At 38.4% G+C, this 20,535-nt stretch overlaps 1 protein-coding gene across 13 annotated transcripts in view; it reads right to left on the bottom strand.

Annotated features, from left to right (window-relative positions):
* Window positions 1-20,535, bottom strand: part of VEZT (vezatin, adherens junctions transmembrane protein) — an 83,646-nt gene that overhangs the window by 41,477 nt on the left and 21,634 nt on the right. For 6 of the 13 annotated variants that reach the window (XM_054445413.2, XM_054445412.2, XM_063646584.1 and 3 more), the window contains 2 exons: window positions 9,870-10,001; window positions 4,776-4,865 (listed from right to left, as the gene is read on the bottom strand). In XM_054445413.2, coding sequence (XP_054301388.1) covers window positions 4,776-4,865; window positions 9,870-10,001 — 222 coding nt within the window. Of the gene's footprint in view, window positions 1-3,713; window positions 3,757-4,775; window positions 4,866-5,387; window positions 5,461-9,869; window positions 10,002-17,773; window positions 17,843-20,535 lie in introns of those variants that run through there. The other 7 variants (XM_054445414.2, XM_054445415.2, XM_063646582.1 and 4 more) reach the window with 6 other exon arrangements.

Genomic DNA, 20,535 nt, shown 5'->3' with positions numbered 1-20,535 from the left:
CACATGGTAGAGAGGTGAGAGATGAGGTAGCAGTGTTAGGGCAGACAGGTGAATTCTCACAGTAACCCTGTGATGTACCTTATTATCCTCCTCTCCATTATGTAGGGGAGAACACCAAAGCCCAAAGAGATTAAGTAACTTTCCAGAATTTTGATTTCAAATCCTAAGCATTTGGTAGCTGTGTTTCCCTGCATATAGTCTGCCTCAAAAGAAAATTTAAAGTTGTATTTTGTATTAAATTTAAACAAATAGAGGCCAGGTGCAGTGGCTCCAGCCTGTAGTCCCAGCACTTTGGGAGGCCAAGGTGGGCAGATCACCTGAGGTCAGGATTTCAAGACCAGCCTGGCCAATATGGTGAAACCCCATCTCTACTAACATACAAAAATTAGCTGGGTGTGGTGGCACATGCCTATAATCCTGGCTACTTGGGAAGCTGAGGCAGGAAAATCTCTTGAACCTAGGAGGCGGAGGTTGCAGTGAGCCGAGATTGTGCCACTGCACTACAACCTGGGCAAAAGAGCAAGATTCCGTCTCAAAAAAAATAAAAATTAAAAATTAAAAATTAAAAAAACCAAAACCAAACAAACAAATTTAGTACTAGAGTGATCCTACTATATGATCAAAATAAAGAGAATGATGGACAAGGCCATCAGCAATTAAAGTAAAACCCATTAGGTCTAGGCTGTGAAGGCAACAGGTTTGCTCTTCTTAGTTAATTTAATCATTCCCACACCACACATTCCAGGCCTAGCTGATCATAATGAGGACTTCAGTAAGAATGCGGTGAACCATATATCAAACTGAGCCCATGACCTCTTGATCAGGGTTATATGCCACTTTTAGAGAAGAAGATTTTTAATATTAGGTGCATTTAGATATATTTTATTTATCTTCAGTCCAAAAAGAGAGCATCTTCTCAATGGAATGTTGATCTTTCTTTTAGTCTGATGTGGCTTTTTTTTTTTTTTTTTTTTTTTTTTTTACCATCTACTGACACACTCTGCATGTACCTCTGCAGCACTTTTAAGTTTCATATTTGAACAACTGCCTCTTCTCTCTTCCTACAATTCTGATTCTAACATTAGGAACCACTTAATTTGACATCCCACCCCACTTTCATAAAAACAGAGCCACACAACTCACTTTATACTATTATTCAGAGGGGAGGAAAAAGGAGCGCAGGAGATGGGGCATGGTAGCTTTTTGAGTAATCTCTGAAATTGATCTTACCATTTGGTTCCCCAATTAGACACAGCCATATTCAATGCAAGTATTAAAAATCAAACTTTTGCTACAAAAGCTTTAGACCATACCTTTTATGAGACTTCTGTGTACCTATATAAGGTAAGTTTGAAGAAGCCTAACTAGTTGAAGGCTAAAGCTGCCAGAGAGTGGAAAAGCCAGTAATATTCAATGGGAGTGCTCTCTCTTCACAGATATTCTGCTTAATCAGTTACTCACTTTCTTTAACACCATTCCCTGGCATCAGACTTATGTGTAAAACTGGGATAACACCTCCCCAAAACCAACGTGCTTAGAGGAAGTATTAATAGCATTAGGAATATCTGATTTAAGAATGTGACAAACTGACTGGGCACTGTGGTTCACCCCTGTAATCCCAGCACTTTGGGAGTCTAAGGCAGGCAGATCACTTGAGGCCAAGAGTTCAAGACCAGCATGGCCAATATAGTGAAACCCCACCTCTACTAAAAATACAGATATTAGCCAGGTTTGGTGGCGTGCACCTGTAGTCCCAGCTACTTGTGAGGCTGAGGCACAAGAATTGCTTGAGCCTGGGAGGCAGAGGTTGCAGTGAGCCGAGATGGTGCCACTGCACTGCAGCCTGAATAATAGAAGGAGACTCTGTCTCAAAAAAAAAAAAAAAAAAAAAGTGATCAACCAACAACCTACAATCGTCTATGCATACAAATAAACTTGAAAGGCACCAAGACACTCCAAATAACTAAAACAGTGTTATCTTAGTGATTAGATTGCCCCATATAGAGGAAAAACTTGAACTATATTCTGATTATTATAACTGTTTGAATCAGATTAATGAATTAAGTTTCTTTCTTAAGGATTAAATGTAAAATTATATATTACTCTCTGATTATAAAAATAAGAACTGCAGAAAACACGTTAACTGTGTTACAAGGTAACAATCAAACTACCAGAAAAATTGACACCTGCAAATTAAGAAACATGTCATGACAGTCCTATTTGGACTGGGAAGCCCAGATCCAGGTCTCAAACAAATAAAGAAACTGAAAAGGTGCTAATTCTGATCGATTTAAGTATTAGCAGGTATCACCTGCATGGCTGGAGGCTCTATGCTCCTGGGATGTGTACTACGTAAACTTTGGCACATTTTCAAAAAGTCTGAGTGCCAAGACTTAGTGTCTAGCTTTATATCCTTGCTCCACAACTTAAGCATGTTACTAAGCTCTCTGTGCCAGTTTCCTCTTTGGCAAAAGTGGGATAATAACAGTAGCTACTTCATAGGGTTGTTATGAGGATTAAATAAGTCAATATCTATAAAATACCAAGAAGAATGGCTCATAGTAAGCACTGTATGTTAGCTATTACTGTTGTCACTATCTATGCAATAATTAAAACAATAAAGAAAAGCACATGTTGGATATATTACAATACAAAAACTTATAGAACACAACATAATTATTACTAGGTTGATGCAGAAAATAAGAGATACAATAGGCTGAAGTTTTGGGAAAGCTTTGAGAAAAAGCTAGGAGTGCTTATTGAAAAGATTCTAATGGATCAAGAAAAAAAAAAACAAAACAGAAAGAATTCCATCACAGTATAAGAGCACAAACATAGACATACAGAATAAGTGTGGAATAAAGGAAAATGAAGACTGGGTTCATTGATACAAATACTGGTGGACAAAGCTGGAAAGGTAGGTTAGGGCCAAATTATGCAGACTCTTTAGTGCTCACGTGACAAATTTGGACTTGATTTGATTGATAAAGATCTTTCTAGGATCTAAATAGGGAAGTGGCATGAGAAAGTACTTAGGAATTCCTTTCTACATGGATGAAATGAAAGGTTATGAGACGGCACAGATAAAAAAATTTAAAAAAATTAAGAGATTTTGATTTCTTTTTCCTTAGGGATGGAGAAGGGAACTTACTCATGTGTCAGTATTCTTCAAAGATCTTAATCACTTTGGATATCATGGGGCTTTTGATACAAGGATAAAATAAGATAACACGTGTGAAAGCACTTTATAGGCTAAAAAGCACTTAAAAAGTGCTATTACGACTACCATCATGGTTGCTATAAAGGACTTTTTTAATTCTTAAGAAAAGTACCATAAAAATGAACAATAGTGAAATGTTCAGATACCACAGAGCAATTGTCAATATTCTTACAAAAGAAATGAGGGTCTGCTTCAATATCTGTATAGCTAACAACATTTTAAACATGTCACAATCAAGGGGAAAAAGTCAAGCAATCTCACGCCAAAAGCCAACTTGGCAGTTTCTTGTTCCATTACTAGTAAACTAATCCTTAGGTATGTATTCTTATAGTTCTCCATAATATAGGCACAAAAGGGATGCATATAGAAGCTGGCACTGTATAGTGAAACATCACATGAAACATGTGGCCAGTGACACAGAATCAAGAATGAAAAGACCAGGCCTAGGCAGACTATGACTAAATCACAGAAAAATGTATATGGATCCATATACCTTACCACAGTCCTAGTATCACTGAAGAATGAGATGGCTCCACCTGGATAAAAATGGCATTATATGTAGACAATAAGACACTTCATTGACCTTCTCAACACACCTTCAAAAAAGATGAAACCCTGAACAAAGAACTTGACAATTTGGATTGCTAAAAAAGTAATTTTAGTCAGTCAAAAAATAACAATACTTGAGCTAGAGAGATCATGTATTCTGGCTCAATAATAATACTTGAGCCAGAAAGAGCATGGCTTTGGAACCAAGAAACCTGGGTTCAAATTCTGGCTCTATCACTTTCTAGCTGAACATTTTTAGACAATTCACTCAGTAAGTTATTAAAACAAACTGAATTGTCTGAACCTTGGTTTTCTCATTACTGAAGTAGACTAAATCTTATAGTGTTGTTTAGATTACCAAATCAAAATGTGAAAGCACTTTGTAAACAATCTCTTTACAAATGTTAATTTACAAGAATGATAAGGTCACAGGCCAGCAGAGATCCTGAAACCTGCTTACTTGTAACTACATTACTCCTTCTGGGAGCCATGAAAACCGCATAACTTGAATATTTAGGCTATACTCCCTGGATTTTGTATTGTTAGGATGTCAGAAGGTTGAAGTATTTCCCCTCTGGAGTTCTGTTACAGCAGAGAGTAGAAAAAAACAAAGCCTTACAAAAATCACAAAGACCTTTCAGGTTGACTGTTTTGAGTCTTTGGGAAATTCTGTGATTTAACAGATTGAATTGATCCCACTAATGACATATTACTTTACCTATAGAGAGGAATACCTGTCAATGGAGGAAGAGGGCAATAGTAAATTAGTGATCTAACAAATAAAGTTTCAATAACTATCAGAATATTCCATTCTGAGTGGCTAATAACCTCTTTAAAAGCTATAAACAATACCAGTAAGCCCAAATTAAAAGATCCTGAGTTACTGCAGAATCTCTAGTAAAAATCAATTACTGCCCAAATTGATAGCAAAACAAATTCTGATTCACCAATTATTTCACTAATAACCTAGAACCCTGAAAAGTGACAAAAAGAAGTGACCACTTACCAGCTTGTGAAGTAAGTCATCTTTCTTATTGCACTGAGAAAAAAAAATCCAACTTTTGATGGTTTCAGCCACTTTTAACAGGATACCTTGCTGAAGGAAATGAATGACATTGTATAGGATTATTAAAGCATACCCAAACAGCAGAAAAACTTCAAATTACTTACCTCCAATCAAGGAGAATTTATATCAGAAAAGGAAGAAAAAAACTGTCTAGGTTATATACCTTGTCAATGTCTCAGCCTCCTTATTAGTTCCTAAATTTTGTTGCATATCAGGATCACCTGGAGATTTTAGAGAAACATATTCTTGGGCCCCCAAACTAAAGATTCTGATTCAATACATTTGGAATGAGGCCTGAAAATCCGATTTTTAAAGAGCAGGCAGAAGTCTTTCTGAAGCAGCCCATTTATCCTGGGAAGATTATGTACTATGTCAACATGATGATAGTATTGATTTCAGAAAGAAAAATCATAGGGTGGTTACAAGTTCTCAAATATTAAGACCATTTCATTCCACAATACTAAGTCAAAAAGATACTTAGACCATTTTAGGAAAACTGTCATATATTGATAAAAAAGCTTTACTACTGAATCAACCAAAAATTCAATTTACCTTAATAGCCCATTCCTTGAGCATGCCAGTAAGTGCAGTTTATATTCATTGAGTGATTACTATATCCCAGGTACTGCAAAGGGTCATGGGAAAAAAGATAAATACATGTAACTATTGTTTTCAAGAACTTAGTATAGAAGAAGAGACAATATAAAGAATTACAATCAATGTAAAGTCTGAAAAAGTATTGGAAAAGAGGAGGTCAGAGAGGAGCTAACACCGGAGCTCAGTCCTAACGGATGAGTAGGAATTCAACAAAGAAGGGAAGAACAAGCTGGGCACGGTGGCTCATGACTGTAATCCTAGCACTTTGGGAGGCCGAGGAGGGCAGAGAACCTGAGGTCGGGGGTTCGAGACCAGCCTGACCAACATGGAGAAACCCCGTCTCTATGAAAAATACAAAATTAGCCAGGCATGGTGGTGCATGCCTCTAATCCCAGCTACTCAGGAGGCTGAGGCAGGCGAATCACTTGAATCTGGGAGGCAGAGGTTGTGGTGAGCTGAGATCACACCATTGCACTCCAGCCTGGGCGACAAGAGCGAAACTGCGTCTCAAAAAAAAAAAAGGAGAATACTTCAGTCAAGGGAAGAGGATAAAGGAAAGAGCCATTAAAGCACATGCCACGGGAATGGTGGTGCACTCCAGGACAGTTACGACCCAAGGGAAGAAGGGATTAGTAAGGAAGTTAAAAAGGTACACTGAGATAGGTTTTAAAGGATCTTAGTCTTACACACCATAATAGTATGAACATTATCCTGTAGGTTGTGAGGAGCTACCAAAGATTTTTATGCAAGGAAGTGAAACAATAAAGAAAAATAATTGGCAATAGTGCAGGGGCTAAACTGGCAGGGTATGATTGTAGACAAGAAGCATGATTAAGAGGATATTCAAGGCCAGGGGCGGTGGCTCCTGCCTGTAATCACAGCACTTTGGGAGGCCGAGGTGGGTGGATCACAAGGTCAGGAGTTCGAGACCAGCCTGGCCAACATAGCGAAACCCCGTCTCTACTAAAAATACAAAAAATTAGCCAGGCGTGGTGGTGGGCACCTATAATCCCAGCTACTCAGGAGGCTGAGGCAGGAGAATCGCTTGCACCCGGGAGGTGGAGGTTGCAGTGAGCTGAGATTGCACCACTGCACTCAAGCCTGGGCGACAGCGCGAGACTCCATCTCAGAAAAGAAAAAAGAAAATTAATCACCCACCTAAATAACAATAAAGGCCTTTGAATTAGGTAATGAGTACAAAAAAGATCATGAATAAGAGTTAGATTTAAGAGACACAGAAGCTGACTTGATGTATCACTTGATGACCAAGGCTACGTCAGCACGATTGGAAACGGTATGGTAACTGAGAGGGTGGTGATTTGGGACTATTAAAAAGAACATTTTTTGTTTGTTTGTTTTGGGGGCGTCTGAGGAAGTCCTATTTTAGACAAGTTGAATCTGAGCTTTGTGGGGCACATGTAGATGAAAATGTCTAACAAGTATCTGGAACTCAGCAAAGCCTGGAGAATGGACATAAGTGGCAAGAAAGTAGATGAGATCCCCAGAGAAGACATCAAGCCAACAAGAAGCCTGCTGCTAAAACTCTATGGAATGAATTTAAGAATAATCACAGGAAAAGAAACCAGAAAAAGAGACAGAATGAATATTCATAGTAAGAATATCAGGGCAGACTACTTAACAACTACTAACAAGCATATGCAAAAATAAAGTTAAAAAAGAGAGGGCAATTAATGCTAAGGATGGTTTCATTAAGAACTCATAGAAAAACGGCTTTTCAGAGGAAATAATTGATACTTTATTCCTTGAACAGAATTTTGGGAGCAATTCTAAACATACATTCCCTGACAATGAGCTAAACAATGCAACAAGTTTTCTAAAATTTAGCTCTCCCCAAATTAGGAAAAAAATTGGTCGGGCACAGTGGCTCACGCCTGTAATCCCAGCAGTTTGGGAGGCCAAGGTAGGCGGATCACTTGAGGTCAGGAGTTCAAGACCAGCCTGGCCAACAAGGTAAAATCCCATCTCTACTAAAAATACAAAACTTGGCTGGGCGTGGTGGCCTGTGCCTGTAATCCTAGCTACTTGGGAAGCTGAGGCAGGAGAACTGCTTGAACCTGGGAGATGGAGGTTGAGTGAACCAAGATTGTGTCACTGCCCTCCAGCCTGGGCGACAGAGTGAGACTCTGTCTCAAAAAAAAAAAAAAAAAAAAAAAAGAATTTCATTTTAGAAAAATATAGATCCTATAGTTAAAAACTTGTCTTAGAAATGTGCAATATGGATGGGTGTGGTGGCTCACATCTGTAAGGCCAAGGTAGAAGGACTGCTTGAAGTCAGGAGTTTGAGACCAACTGGGCAACATAGTGAGTGGCAATTTTTAAATCTCTACAAAAAATAAAGAAGAAAATTAGCTGGGCATGGTGGCCCATGTCTGTGGTCCCAGGTACTTGGGAGGCAGAGGTGGCAGGATCACTTGGGCCCAGGAAGTGAAGGCTGCAGTGAATTGTAATCACACCACTGCACTCCAGCCTGGGTGATAGGGGAAGACCCTATCTCAAATAAATAAATAAATAAAATGAAGACAAAACAAACTTTCTAGACATATGATAATTTTTTTGAGATGGGATCTTGCTATGTTGCCCCGGCTGGTCTCCAACACTTGGGCTCAAGTGGTCCCTCTGCCTCAGCCTCCCAAAGTGCTGGGATTATAGACATGAGCCATTATGCCCAGCCTGGTAATTTTTTAAAACAACCTCTGGCTATGCTTTTTATTGTTCCTCAATTTCTGAGGGGATTCAATTTTAAACTCTCACTTGATTTATTTATAAACTAGCAATAACATTTCTACATATAAAAATACTTGTCATAAATGACAATAATACCTATAAAACCCAAGTTTGTATCAAAACAAAACAAAACAAAAAATTAGAGGTCAATGACCATCTGCTGCTCTAAGACTATCCCCTGGCCATTCTTTGTTTTGTGTTGCTAAGTAACCTCAAATCCAAGCTTATTAAATAGCCTATTATATACGAACCATTTCCCAGGAACATTCACACTTAAAAGGGGCACAGGGAAGAAATGGTATAAACGGAGGACTAGGAAAACTGGTTCTGATCCATGTGAGCTGTAACTCTCCTAACTCTCACCTTCTAGGTGTTAGTCAAAAAATTCTCTAGTGTTTACTTGACTATTACAAATGGGCCAGCTTGGTTACCTCACATTTTAGGTATGTCTTTGTAAGAAGATTGGGGAAAGGATCCTTCTGCCAATCCATACTTTCCCTGTAAACGACTAATTGAAAGTTTTAAATGCTCCTGTCAATAGTGATAAAACACTGATTAAACTAGAATGCTCAAGGAATGAGGAAATTTGGTTATATTTTTTCTATTAAATTACAATTCCTTTGGTTAAAACTAAAATATACTAGACATGTAGACAGAGGTTAAGAACATAAACTCTGGGAGTAAACTACAGGTTCTAATCCCAACTCTACCTCTTACAAGCTAAGTAACCTATGATAATTTATAATCCTCCTATGCTTCAGCTGTCTCATCTAAAAATAGAGTAAATTTCTTTCTTTTTTTTTTTGAGACAGAGTTTTGCTCTTGTTGCACAGGCTGGAGTGCAATGGCACGATCTTGGTTCACTGCCACACCCGCCTCTCAGGTTCAAGAGATTCTCCTGCCTCAGCCTCCTGAGTAGCTGGGATTACAGGCGCCCGCCACCATGCCCAGCTAATTTTTCCATTTTTAGTAGAGACAGGGTTTCACCATGTTGGCCAGGCTGGTCTCGAACTCCTGACCTCCTCAGGTGATCCACTCGCCTTGGCCTCCCAAAATGCTGGGATTATAGGCGTGAGCCACCGCGCCTGGCCCTTAAATTTCTTATTTTAGTAAACATGGCTAGCAGGACATAAATGAATCCAGAAAATGCATTTTGTAGAACATAATTAATGGAGATTTTTCTAGTATCTCGGCCTCACAATGCTGGACATCAACTATGAGATATTTACTGTATAAAAGTATTTAATTCTATAGATAAAAAAGGCACCAGAAGTTATACTCACTCCATTATCTACCCCTGAAACTGTGTTTAAGAAATATCAGTTTGCTTTCTTGTAATTCATGCTGTTTTTTAAAAAAAAGATTTAAACAGAAAAATCCAGTTAGTAGAGGATTCCTATTAGCTGTGCTCTCATTAAAGTTTTAGTATATTTTTTTCGGTTCTGTTTGGATAGCATCAATATTTAAATAAGTAATGTATTTTAATTCTCTACCAAATTATTTCCTCACTGGATATAAATTAATATTCCAAAGCAGTAAGGATTCATGTTTATCTAACAGAAAGTTTTGTACTATTGATGAAATAGTCTTACCAGTGTGAGGGAGGACATGGAAGTGCTTAAGAAGTATGTGAATAGCCAGTAAGGTAAAGTGCAAAAGATTCAGCCAGAAAGAATGAGCAAGCCTTCTTACTTTTGGTAGGACTCTTGTAGGAGGCTTTTGTTGTCCCTCTGTTGTGCATTTTTCTGTTTTTGGTGACAAAGAAGAACATATTTCAAAGTCTGTGTGTCCCAGATCCTGTAAGTATTGGTAAAGTGGAGAATTCTAAAAAAGACATAAAATAAAATAAATTTCAAGATCATTACTATTTCAAAAGTTTCGGGGGCCAAACTTAATACCAGACTTCACTATTGTGACCAGTATGTCCAAATTCTTTAAGGCGTCTTCTATAAGAACTGAATTATCTGTCATAATACAATGCCATTTAACACAAACGAATCAACAAACAATTCAACAGAGGAACCCAAAAAAGGAAAAATGCTAAATAAAACACACAGATTTTTTTTTGAGTGAGTACCAGCAAGAAAAAATGAGTTTAGGAATATAAATAGATTGTTAAGCAATTTCATTGCCCCAAATTTTATAGTCTTAGACTGCTTCAAAATAGCCAATGTTATAGATAACTCAAATGACAATGTTATTACTCAAAGCCAAGAAGAATTAAACAATTATATTGTATGAATTATAATATTTTTATCATCTCATCATATTCCTTAATTCATTCAAGCACAAATACGTATTATCTACCATATGCTCAGCACTGTGAACAAACTTTAAACTCTTCAAGAATGTTACCTTAGATAAGCTATATCTTACATACGAGCATATGACAAATAGGACACAGTATGGCTAACAAAAGCATTAGAACACAGAGGTTAAGAATACAATCTGCTGGGCACAGTGGCTCACGCCTGTAATCCCAGCACTTTGGGAGGACAAGGTGGGTGGATCATCTGAGGTGAGGACTTTCAGACCAGCCTGGCCAACATGGTGAAACCCTGACTCTACTAAAAATATAAAAATTAGCCAGGCATGAAGGCGTGTGCCTGTAATCCCATCTACTCGGGAGGCTGAGGCAGGAGAATCGCTTGAATCCAGGAGGCAAAGGTTGCAGTGAGCCGAGATCACGCCACTGCACTCCAGCCTGGGCGACAAGAGCAAAACTCCATCTCAAAACAAACAAACAAACAAAAACCAATCTACAGATTCAAATCCCAACTCTGCCTCTTACTAGCTAAGTAACCAGGAAATTTATAATCCTTTTATGCATCAGCTGTCTCATCTAAAAATAGCACTAATAGCACTTACTTCATAGAGTTCTTATGAAAATTAAATTAATATAAAGCATCTGGAACAGTCCTTGCCACACAGTAAGCACTCCATTTATACTTTTAACTATATATAAGCTATGTGGAAACAGCACAGATTTTCGGAACAGACCAAAAAAAAAAAAAAAATCACCCCAACCCCATCAAACAGAAATATCAATGTCACTACCGGATGAAAATCTACTGGATAACTATTTCTGAACAGCAAGCTTTAATTTTAACTTTCAACCTTCTCTAAAGCATACAGTTGGTGACATGTTTAAAAATAAATCTTGGCCAGGCGCAGTGGCTCACGCCTGTAATCCCAACACTTTGGGAGGCTGAGGCAGGCGGATCATCTGAGGTCAGGAGTTCAAGACCAGCCTGGCCAACATGGTGAAACCCTGTCTCTACTAAAAATATAAAAATTAGCCGGGCATGATGGTGGGTGCCTGTAAACTCAGCTACTTGGGAGGCTGAGGCGGGAGAATGGCTTGAACCTGGGAGGCGGAGGTTGCAGTGAGCCGAGATTACATCATTACATTCCAGCCTGGGTGACAGAGCAAGACTCTGTCTCACAAAAAAAAAAATAAAATAAATAAAAATAAAAAATAAATAAATAAATCTTGATTCCATTCAATGAAATATTTAAATCTCCAAAAAGACTGTAATTAGGTTTTAGAGATAAAACAACAGAAAAAAAAAAAAAAAGAGCAACAGTTAAAATACTATGTGGCAAAATCTTAACTAAGTATTTTACTTTCATCTTCTCAGTTAAGGTTCACAACAATAAAAGGTATTATTATCATCATTATCATTATTATTATTTTTATTCCAATTCCACAGATGAGGAAACGGGTTCACTCAGTTAGAAAAAGCAGGATTATACTATATTACCTAAAATAAGAAACAGTCCCTTCCATGTCTATTAAGGAAGACACCAAAAAGTTACTTATAGTTTAGTACAAATACACCAAGCAAGTTAACAATGTCAGGAAATTATTTGGATACTATGGAAACAGGAGAGATACCTAAGATAGACCAAGACATTTAGGGAATATATTCTTGCATTCAGAGGAATAAGGAAGAATGGGAATCTGCTGGACTGGTAGCAATTTGTGGAATATCAATTTGAGAGAACAGGAATTGAGTCAAATGCCTTTCTTTTAAGCTATGTTTAATCTCTTTTTTTAAGAAAAATATTCAAAAAAAGGTAATATAATATATCCCTCTACCAGATTTAAAATTTCTGGCAGCACAAATGGTTAATCTCGATATCACCCATAATGTATATTCAAATATTGCCTTGAATTGCTGAATCTGCATTTTCAAAGTGAACTGTGAACCCCACCCTGCTCTTGCCCCACTGCGGGCAAAAGAACAAGAATGCCAGTTCATTTGTTTGGGCCGACCTTACATACTTTAAAAAAAAACATTGTTTTTAAGGCAGTAGAACCCTTTCTTCAAATGAACTCCCATGGGGAAGAACAATAAATAAGATGGATCAAAGGGAAGTTACTCTAACTCTGGGTCAGCAGCCTTTTTCGGTAAAAGGCCAGATCGTAAATATTTCAGACTCTGCAAGCCATATGGTCTCTGTCACAACTAATCAAGTCTGCTGCTGTAGTGAGAAAACAGACACAGCCAATACATAAACTAATGAGTATGGCTATGTCCCAATAAAACTTTATTTATAGACACTGAAATTTGAACTTCATATAATTTTCATATGTCACAAAATATTTTGATATTTTCCCTAGCTGTTTAAAAACGTTTTAAAAACCTGCCATACAAAAATGGGGGTATGGGTCACGGTGGCAAATCCGGCCCAAAAACCTTAATTTGCTGATTCCTATTCTTTTTGTTTGTTTTCTGTTTTTCTTTTTCTTTCTTTCTTTTTTTTTTTTTGAGATAGGGTCTCACTGTGTTGTCCAGGCTGCCCTAGAACTCCTGGGCTCAAGCTATCCTCTGGCTTCAGCCTCTTGAGTAGCTGGGACTACAGGTGCAAGCCATCGTGCCCTCCTCTTCTAATAAAAGACTCAGTCAAAACCAGGAGACATACTCTTGACTGCTAACTGTTCTCTGGCAAGAGACTTAGAGAGTTGAGATGAGTACAAACTTTTTATTGAGATTATAATGCCCTTTTTTACTGCACACATAGCTGATATTCTCTCATCGGTGACCCCAACGTCCTTTCCTTTTCCACTTTATGTCACAGATCACAGAATAACAAAATGTAGTATAGATTGTTTTTTAAAAAATGATAATCAGAAGAGAAACAAGAATATTTTTTTCTTCAAATATGTTCTGTATATAAGCTGAGGGCATATATACACACTCAGTTCGGATCACCATAATTTAGAACACTTGCTATTTCACATTTCACAATGACAGCACATTAATCATTCACCTTATATATCACAGATCATATCCAACAGTATCATGTGATACAGTAAATTCTACCGGTAGTTTATTCTGCTTTTTCTCCAAATACAATTTCTCATTAACTTTTTGGCTGGTTTCACAGGCTTCTTGTTAAAGGTGTGGCACATCCATTTGTGCTATATAACTATGAGTGATTCCTCAGTAGTTTTGGTTTCTTCCCCATCATTAGTAACAGATCAGTTTTATCTCAGAAAGTACTGTTTTACAGTTCTGGAAAAATCTGGCTTACCAAGGTGATCACCATACTTTGTTTCATGGCTGTAGGTAACAAAGTATTTGTCAAAGTTTCATAGAAGACAACCTCTGGCGACTGAGGTGAATGTATTGCAGGTTTAATAAAATGTAATTTCTAGTTATCTACCATTATATTTCATATTTGCATTTTTCTATTTTTGGCTGTTAGTGCAAATCACACCACTTCCTAACACATGTAAACCCAGATACTGTATGAACATTATGAACACTCAAGTTCTATTCATTATGCTTACATTAATTCTTTTAAAATGTTTAGGAATAAAATTGCTATCACCTTTTCACTGAAACTGTCAAATAACTTGTGTATTATTTAATAGATCTCAGAAAACCATATCCTAACCAGTAGTTCTCAAATTATTTGGTCTCAGCTCTCCTTATAATCTTAAAAATTATTAAGAGCCCCTAAGAGCTTTTGTTTACATGGACGTCTAATGACATCATATTAGAACTCAAAACTAAAATTAAAAAAAAAACTTATTATTTTACTTGAAAATAGCAATAAACCTGTTACAATGTTAAACAACATATTTTTAATGAAAAAATTCTCCAAAATGAAAAAAATTTATTGAGAAGAACAGATTGTTTTACACTTTTTGCAAATCTCTTTATTGTTTGGCTTAATAGAAAATTGCTGGATACTTATATCTGCTTCTGCATTCAATGTGTTGCAATGTATTGTTTTGTGTGAAGTATACAGAAAAATCAAGGCTTACACAAATAATATAGTTGGAAAGCCAGAAGTATTTTAATAGTCTTTTCTGATCATTGTAGTATCAAAGAATAGCCGTACCAAAACAAGTAATAGTTTCAAATAGCTAAATGTTAACGTAGAATATGCAACCATCTGATGAGCTTTTTGTACTCTGTATACACACATGAGAATGAGAGTGAAAAAGGCAAATAATGTCTTAGTATTAAAACCTGATCACTCAACATAAGATAATTTATTTTGACTTTTTTCTTTTACAGCAAGGGGAGACTCCCTATTGCAACTGTTCTGACCACTATATTTTAGAGGTTTTGGGATATTAGGCTTATACACTAATAAATACAGGGAAATATTTATTTTTCATAAAGTATTAGATGGTAGCTTTAGAAAGGGGTGTTTTTGTGTGGAGGGTAAGGCAGAGTAGGTAGTTGTCTCTATTATGATTTTTCCTTGGTTCAAGCAAAACAAAACCGCAAATGTTTTATTTAAGTTGTTTTTTTGAAGAGAAATCATTAACACTGGATTCAAACTATAATTTCGAAGTATTGGAGAATGTTAGTGATGCCAAAAGAAATACGAGAAACCTCAGACACAGCATGTGGGAGCTCCTCAGGAAATCTTTGTGGTTCACTATTCCTGTAAGTTTTAGCTGACAGAAAACACATATCATAACACCAGAAAGAATTTTGCTAAATGAAAAACAGCCAAGAACCTTTGGTTGTGCTAAGATTGTTCTGGTGGCTGAAACATTTTTGCAATAAAAATAAACAAAAATAGACAGGAAAATCACAAATTTTTTGCTGAAGAAAGCTCTTTAAGAAAATGTCTCATCCAAGTCCTACACTACTGGCACTTCTTGCCAGCCCTACTCCCTGCAGGCCCCACATAAAGATATCAGATCCGGGTGGGTGCGGTGGCTCACGCCTGTAATCCCAGCACTTTGGGAGGCCAAGGCGGGTGGATCACTTGAGGTCAGGAGTTCGAGACCAGTCTGGCCAACATGGTGAAACCCCATCTCTACTAAAAATACAGAAACTAGCCAGGCATGGTGGCACATGTCTGTAATCCCAGCTACTCGGGAGACTGAAGCAGGAGAATCCCTTGAACCCGGGAGGTGGAGGTCGCAGTGAGCTGAGATCCTGCCACTGCACTCCAGCCTGGGCAACAGAGCGAGACTTCATCTCAAAAAAAAAAAAAAAAAAGGAAAGAAAAAAAGGAAAAGATATCAGATCTCCCAGATGTATAAAGTCTGACCATTCACTTATGGCAGTGCTTGTTTACTACATGATTCATGATGTATTCTGTACAAGTGCCAGTGTCATTACTACATCATTGCTGGTTAGCTTTTATTTGAGACAGGGTCTTTCTCTGTCACCCAGGCTGGAGTGCAGTGGCACGATCATAGCTTACTATAGCCTCAACCCCTGGAGGTCAAGCAATCCTCCCACCTCAGCCTCTGAGTGGCTGGGACTACAGGTACAAGCCACCATACTCAGATAATTTTTAAATTTATTGTAGAGATGGGGTCTTGCTATGTTTCTCTGGCTGGTCTCCAACTCCTGGCCTCAAGGGATCCTCCTACCTCAGCCTCCTGAGTCACTGGGATTATAGGCATGAGCAGTTCTACCTGGCTACAGTGCTTTTATTATTAGCTTCACTCTTTTAAACTGCTTTAAACTCTTATAGATAGAACAAGTTGTAAGCTTTCAGGTCTTGGGCCAGAGAAGAATGAGCCAAAGATGGCAGAATTAGGCAACTGACTCAATAATAAATACTTACTGAACATCTTCCATGTCAGGCAACATGTAGGCACAGGGGATAAAACAAAACAGGAACAGTTTTTCCTAAGAAGTTTTATCTTGTGATACTTCTGATAAAACCACGGTTCATCAAGCTTTCAACATTACCAAGGAAATATTGAGTGCTCTGGTACTTTCTAGGTATGCTCTGTTTCCAGAAAAATCCTCTCCCTGTTTCAGCTTCCTTAAGCACAAAGTTAGAATGCTATGGGACTCTTAAACTTGTTCAGGTAGTAAAATAAAACTCACAACACTCTGAGAAACAAGATAAAAAGGTGGTATTTTTATTTTTTATTTTTTGAGACAGAGTCTCCCCCTGTCACCCAGGCTGGAGTGCAGTGGCACGACCTTGGCTCACTGCAACCTCCACCTCCTGGGTTCAACTGATTCTCTGGCTTCAGCCTCCTAAGTAGCTGGGATTACAGGCATGCACTACTACACCCAGCTAATTTTTTGTATTTTTAGTAGATATGGGGTTTCACCATGCTGGCCAGGCTAGTCTTGAACTCCTGACCTCAAATGATCCGCCCACCTCAGACTCCCAAAGTACTGGGATTACAGGCATGAGCCACCATGCCTGGCCAAAAGTGGTATTTTAAAATACAGAATTTTGTGCTAAACCAAATGCCATCTTATGCTAAAAAATAAGCTAAATACAGAGCATGGAAATCCTGCAGATCAAATTATTTAGTTTCTATGACTCAAGGTTATATCTAAATAAATAATGAAATGCATTTGTCTTTGAAAAAAAAAAACACCAAAAAAAATTACCAAATTTCTTCAACAAATAAATGACTTTTAAAAAGGTGAGAGGCAGGAGACTGAGGTGGGAGGGAGGATGGTTTAAGCCTGGGAGGCAGAGGTTGCAGTGAACTGAGATCGCACCATTGCACACCAGCCTGGATGACAGGGCCAGATCTTGACTCAGAAAAAAAAAAAGGAGGCAAGAGGGTGGGGAGACTAAAGGGACGTATCACCCAAATGTAACGTAGGGACTTGTTTTGGATCCTGCTTGGAACAACTGTAAGAAGGCATTTTTGAGAATTTAAGGAAGCCCAAACACAGACTAGGTATTAGATATTAGGAAATTATTATTAATTTTGTCAGATGAGACAATTATATTGGGGTTATCATTATTTATTTATTTAGAAACAGGGTCTTGTTCTGTCACCCATGCAGTGGTGTGCATAGCTCACTGCAGCCTCAAACTCCTGGGCTCAAGGAATCCTCCCACCTCAACCTCCTGTGTAGCTGGTACTACAGGTATGTGCCATTATGTCCAGCTAATTGTTTTTTATTTTAGAGACAGGGTCTCACTATGTTGCCCAGGCTGGTCTCCAACCCCTGGGCTCATGTGATCCTCCCACCTCGGCCCAAAGCACTGGGATTATAGGTGTAAGCCATTGTGCCTGGCCAGAGTTATCTTGGAAAAGGAAAAAAAAAAAAAAGAGTTCTTAGTCTGTTTTGTGTTGCTATAACAGAATACTTGACACTGCATATTTTATAAAGAAAGAAGCTTACTTAGCTCATAGTTCTGCGGGCTGGGAAGTTCAAGAGCATGCCACTGGCTTCCAGCAAGGGCTCTGCTGCCTAGATATAATATGGTAGAAGGTCAAAGGGGGAGTGGGTATGTGCAAAGGGGCCAAGCACTAAGAATGTCCTTACTTTATAACAACCTGCTCTTTCAGGAACTAATCAGTTCCCAAGAGAACTAGTTCAGTTTTGAGAGAGCAAGAACTCACTCACTATTGTGAGAATGGCACCAAGCCATCCATGAAAGTGGAGCCTAGTGACCTAAATGCCTCCCATTAGGTCCTACCTCTTAAAGGTTCTACCTCACAACATCGTTGCATGGCAATTAAATTTCAACATGAGTTTTGGCAGGGACAAACCACACCTAAATCACAGCAAGTACTTGTCTGTTAGAGATACATACTGATACATTTACAGGTGAAATTAGGTAATGTCTGATATTTGCTTTTTTTAAAAATTTATTTATAACAGGCCAAATGGGAGTCACATGGTATTTGCTTTAAAATATACCAAGAAAAAAGATGGGGGAGGGGGAGAGGAACAGATGAGACAGTTTGGTAAAATGTTAACAGCTGATGAAGCTGAAGCTGAGTGATGGGTAAATGGAGCTTTTTTTTTTTTTTTTGAGATGGTGTCTCTCACTCTGTCACCCAGGTTGGAGTGCAGTGGCACTATCTCTGCTCACGGCAACCTCAAAGTGATCCTCCCATCTCTGTCTCCCAAGTAGCTGGGACCACGGGTATGCACCACCACCCCCAGCTCACTTTTTGTATTTTTGGTAGAGATGGGGTTTCACCAGGTTGCCCAGGCTGGTCTGGAACTCCTGAGCTCAAGTGATCTGCCCACCTCAACCTCCCAAAGTGCAGGAATTACAGGCATAAGCCACCAGGCCTGGCCATGGAGTTTTCGTTGTAGTATTCTTTCCCTTAAAATACAGTTTTAAGGTCTATAATAAAAGTCTTTTAAAAATCAGATGCTAGGTTTTCCTAAAGTCTGGTATAAAAGGCTTAAGAAAATACTATGGAACAAAAATGTAAACTCAAAAAAATTCAACTTATTATTATAATCTGGGGAAAATATCATTTTACTGATTTTTTTTTTTTTTTTTTTTTTTTTGGTGAGATGGAGTTATGCTCTTGTCGCCCAGGCTGGAGTGCAATGGTGCCATCTCGGCTCACTGCAACCTCCGCCTCCCAGGTTCAAGTGATTCTCCTGCCTTAGCCTCCCAAGTAGCTGGGATTACAGGAGCCAGCCACCACGCCCAGCTGACTTTTGTATTTTTAGTAGAGACAGGGTTTCACCAGGTTGGCCAGGCTGGTCTCGAACTCCTGACCTCAGGTGATCCACCTGCCTCAGCCTCCCAAAGTGCTGGGATTACAGGCGTGAGCCACCACGCCCGGCCCATTTTATTAGATTTTAAAACACTCCACACGTAGTCCCAGCTACTGAGGATGCCTGTTTGAGCCCAGGAGTTTGAGGCTGTAGGGCCTATGATCACACCGGTGAATAGCCACTGCACTCCAGCCTAGGCAACATAGCAAAATCCTGTCTCTAAAAAAGAAAAGAAAACAAAACAAAATAAAAACCAGAAAAAACCCATTAGAGTCTTACAAACTTCCATCTAATAGTCTCAGGTGATTTTATTTTTATTTTTATTTTTTTTAGAGATGGGGTCTCACTATGTTGCCCAGGCTGATCTTGAACTCCTGGCCTCAAGCGATCCTCCCACCTTGGCCTCTCAAAGTGCTGGGATTACAAGTGTGAGCCACCATGTCCAGCTCAAACTTCCATCTAGCAGTGGTACTTCCATAGTAGTGGTACTTTTAATGTCTATTGAAAGAGAATATGACAAAAAGCAAATGTTAATATAGATAAGATCTAAAATAAATTTATGAGTTAATCACATGTGTATCAACTAGTGTAACTTCTACATGTGCTATATTTTGTGTTTATTAGAAAAAATTCAGAAAATGATGAGCAAGTATTTGGACTTGCAAACTTCCTCCAACAATATCTACACTTTTTAATATTTTCACCAAGGTCAACAAGTATCAAAGGTATCCTCTAGCAACATGATTTCAAGGTGCTAGTCTCAGTGGAGGCACAAATAAGTGTCTACTTACCTGTCAATTTGAATTATTCACATTTTCTTTCCACAAACTAATATAAAGTTCATGGAATAAACTATTCTCAATTATGTGATTTTTCTGAGCCATGTTTTAAAATCACCATTAAACAAGACAGTTAAAAACAAAAAGCAGAAACAAAAAAACTACTATGTTCTTATAAAGCAGTTGTTCTCAAAGTAAATCATCACTGCACAACTCCCCCTCCCCACATTTGGCAATTTCTGGAGACATTTTTCACTGTTAAAACTGAGGGGTGTGCTAGGCAGGGTAGCTCATGTCGGTAATCCCAGGACTTTGGGAGGCCAAGGCAGGAGGAACTGCTTGAGGCCAAGCGTTTGAGACTATCCTAGGCAATATAAAGCAAGACCTTGTCTCCACTAAAAATAAAAAAATTAGCCAGAAATGGTGGTGTGTGCCTCTGGTCCCAGCTACCTGGGAGGCTGAAAGTGAAGGACTGCTTGAGCCTGAAGTCAAGGATGCAGTAAGCAATGAAAAACTCGTCTCAAAACAAACAAACAAACAATCTGTTGGCAAGGCACAGTGGCTCACACCTATAATCCCAGCACTCTGGGAGTCCAAGATGGGTGGGTCACTTGAGGTCAGGAGTTTGAGACCAGCCTG

Source organism: Pongo pygmaeus, chromosome 10 (assembly GCF_028885625.2).
Source record: "Pongo pygmaeus isolate AG05252 chromosome 10, NHGRI_mPonPyg2-v2.0_pri, whole genome shotgun sequence".
NCBI lineage: Eukaryota > Metazoa > Chordata > Mammalia > Primates > Hominidae > Pongo > Pongo pygmaeus.
This window is presented reverse-complemented; position numbering and strand designations above follow the sequence as displayed.